The 1,023-nt window shown below is 51.0% G+C and overlaps 1 protein-coding gene across 1 annotated transcript in view; it reads right to left on the minus strand.

The window, feature by feature from the left end:
• Positions 1–37: 37 nt before the first annotated feature.
• Positions 38–1,023, minus strand: part of GLYR1 (glyoxylate reductase 1 homolog (Arabidopsis)) — a 44,165-nt gene continuing 43,179 nt past the window's right edge. The window contains exon 15 of the mRNA XM_006757914.2: positions 38–715. Coding sequence (XP_006757977.1) covers positions 641–715 — 75 coding nt within the window. The 3' untranslated portion in view covers positions 38–640. The remainder of the gene's footprint in view (positions 716–1,023) is intronic.

The raw sequence follows: 1,023 nt of genomic DNA on the forward strand, positions 1-1,023 counted from the left end.
ATTTTGCCAATCTCTTTTCAGTTCACAAAGGCATTTCTGGAGAGTTGGTTGCACATTGGCAGCTTAAACATGACAATCCCCATCAGCTGGTCACCTGAGGTTGGGAGGGTCCACAGGATCCTCCGTTTAGTCTGTACTAGTTCATCTTGGCCCAGAGCCTCTCTCTGCAAGGGATCCAGTCGGGAATGTGAATGTGACCACAGCCTCTCCGCTCTGAGGGAAGCAGGAAGGCTTCCAATTCTCATTGCTGATTCTAGTTCCTCGACTGGAAGGGGTATGAGATAAGACAAGCGTGGAAGGGGGAAAAGCCAGGCAGCAGTTTCCGGGCAGCTTCTATCCTGGAGTTAAGAGCCAGTGTGGGTCTATATGTGTGTGTGTGTGTGTGTGTGTGTGTATGTGTGAACACACAGCCACCTGGTTCAGGGGCCAGTGCCCAGCTCAAGAGCTTTGCTACAGGCCAATCCTGCTGACACCTCCCCGGTTCCCAGGACTTTCAGGGGAGGAGTAGTGCTGTGCTGATGGCAAGTCTCAAAGTCTGTATAAAAGGAGATGGAGACAGGTGGACTGGTCCAGAGTGAAGTCCCAGGACCCCAACCCCATGTGAGGAAGAGGGGGTCAGAGGGAGGGAGGAAGTGGGGGCTTAGTGTATGTAGGCCCGGTACACGGCAGACATGTCGTTGTCAGACTGGTCCAGTGCCTTGGCTCTTTTGTACACCTGGAAAAAAATGAGATGAGCTCAGTCTCTGACCATATAGCTGACTTAAAAACATGGATCTGCTTCCTGGAGGTGGTTCTAGATGTGGTTATGTAGGTATGTTCTGGAGTCCAGGCTGTCTGGGTGTGATCCTGGCTCCTTTGATGACTGGCCTGACCTTGGATAAAGTGCCACAGCCACCACTTTCTGATATCATGGAGATAATAAGGTTACGGGGAGGATTAAATGGAGTGAGGGATGTATAATGTTCAGAGTGCGGGCACAGAGGGAGGGCTCAGTGTTGTTAGCAATTATAACCATGTCTCTTC

The sequence above is a fragment of the Myotis davidii genome, unplaced genomic scaffold, assembly GCF_000327345.1.
Source record: "Myotis davidii unplaced genomic scaffold, ASM32734v1 scaffold555, whole genome shotgun sequence".
In the NCBI taxonomy this organism is placed as follows: domain Eukaryota; kingdom Metazoa; phylum Chordata; class Mammalia; order Chiroptera; family Vespertilionidae; genus Myotis; species Myotis davidii.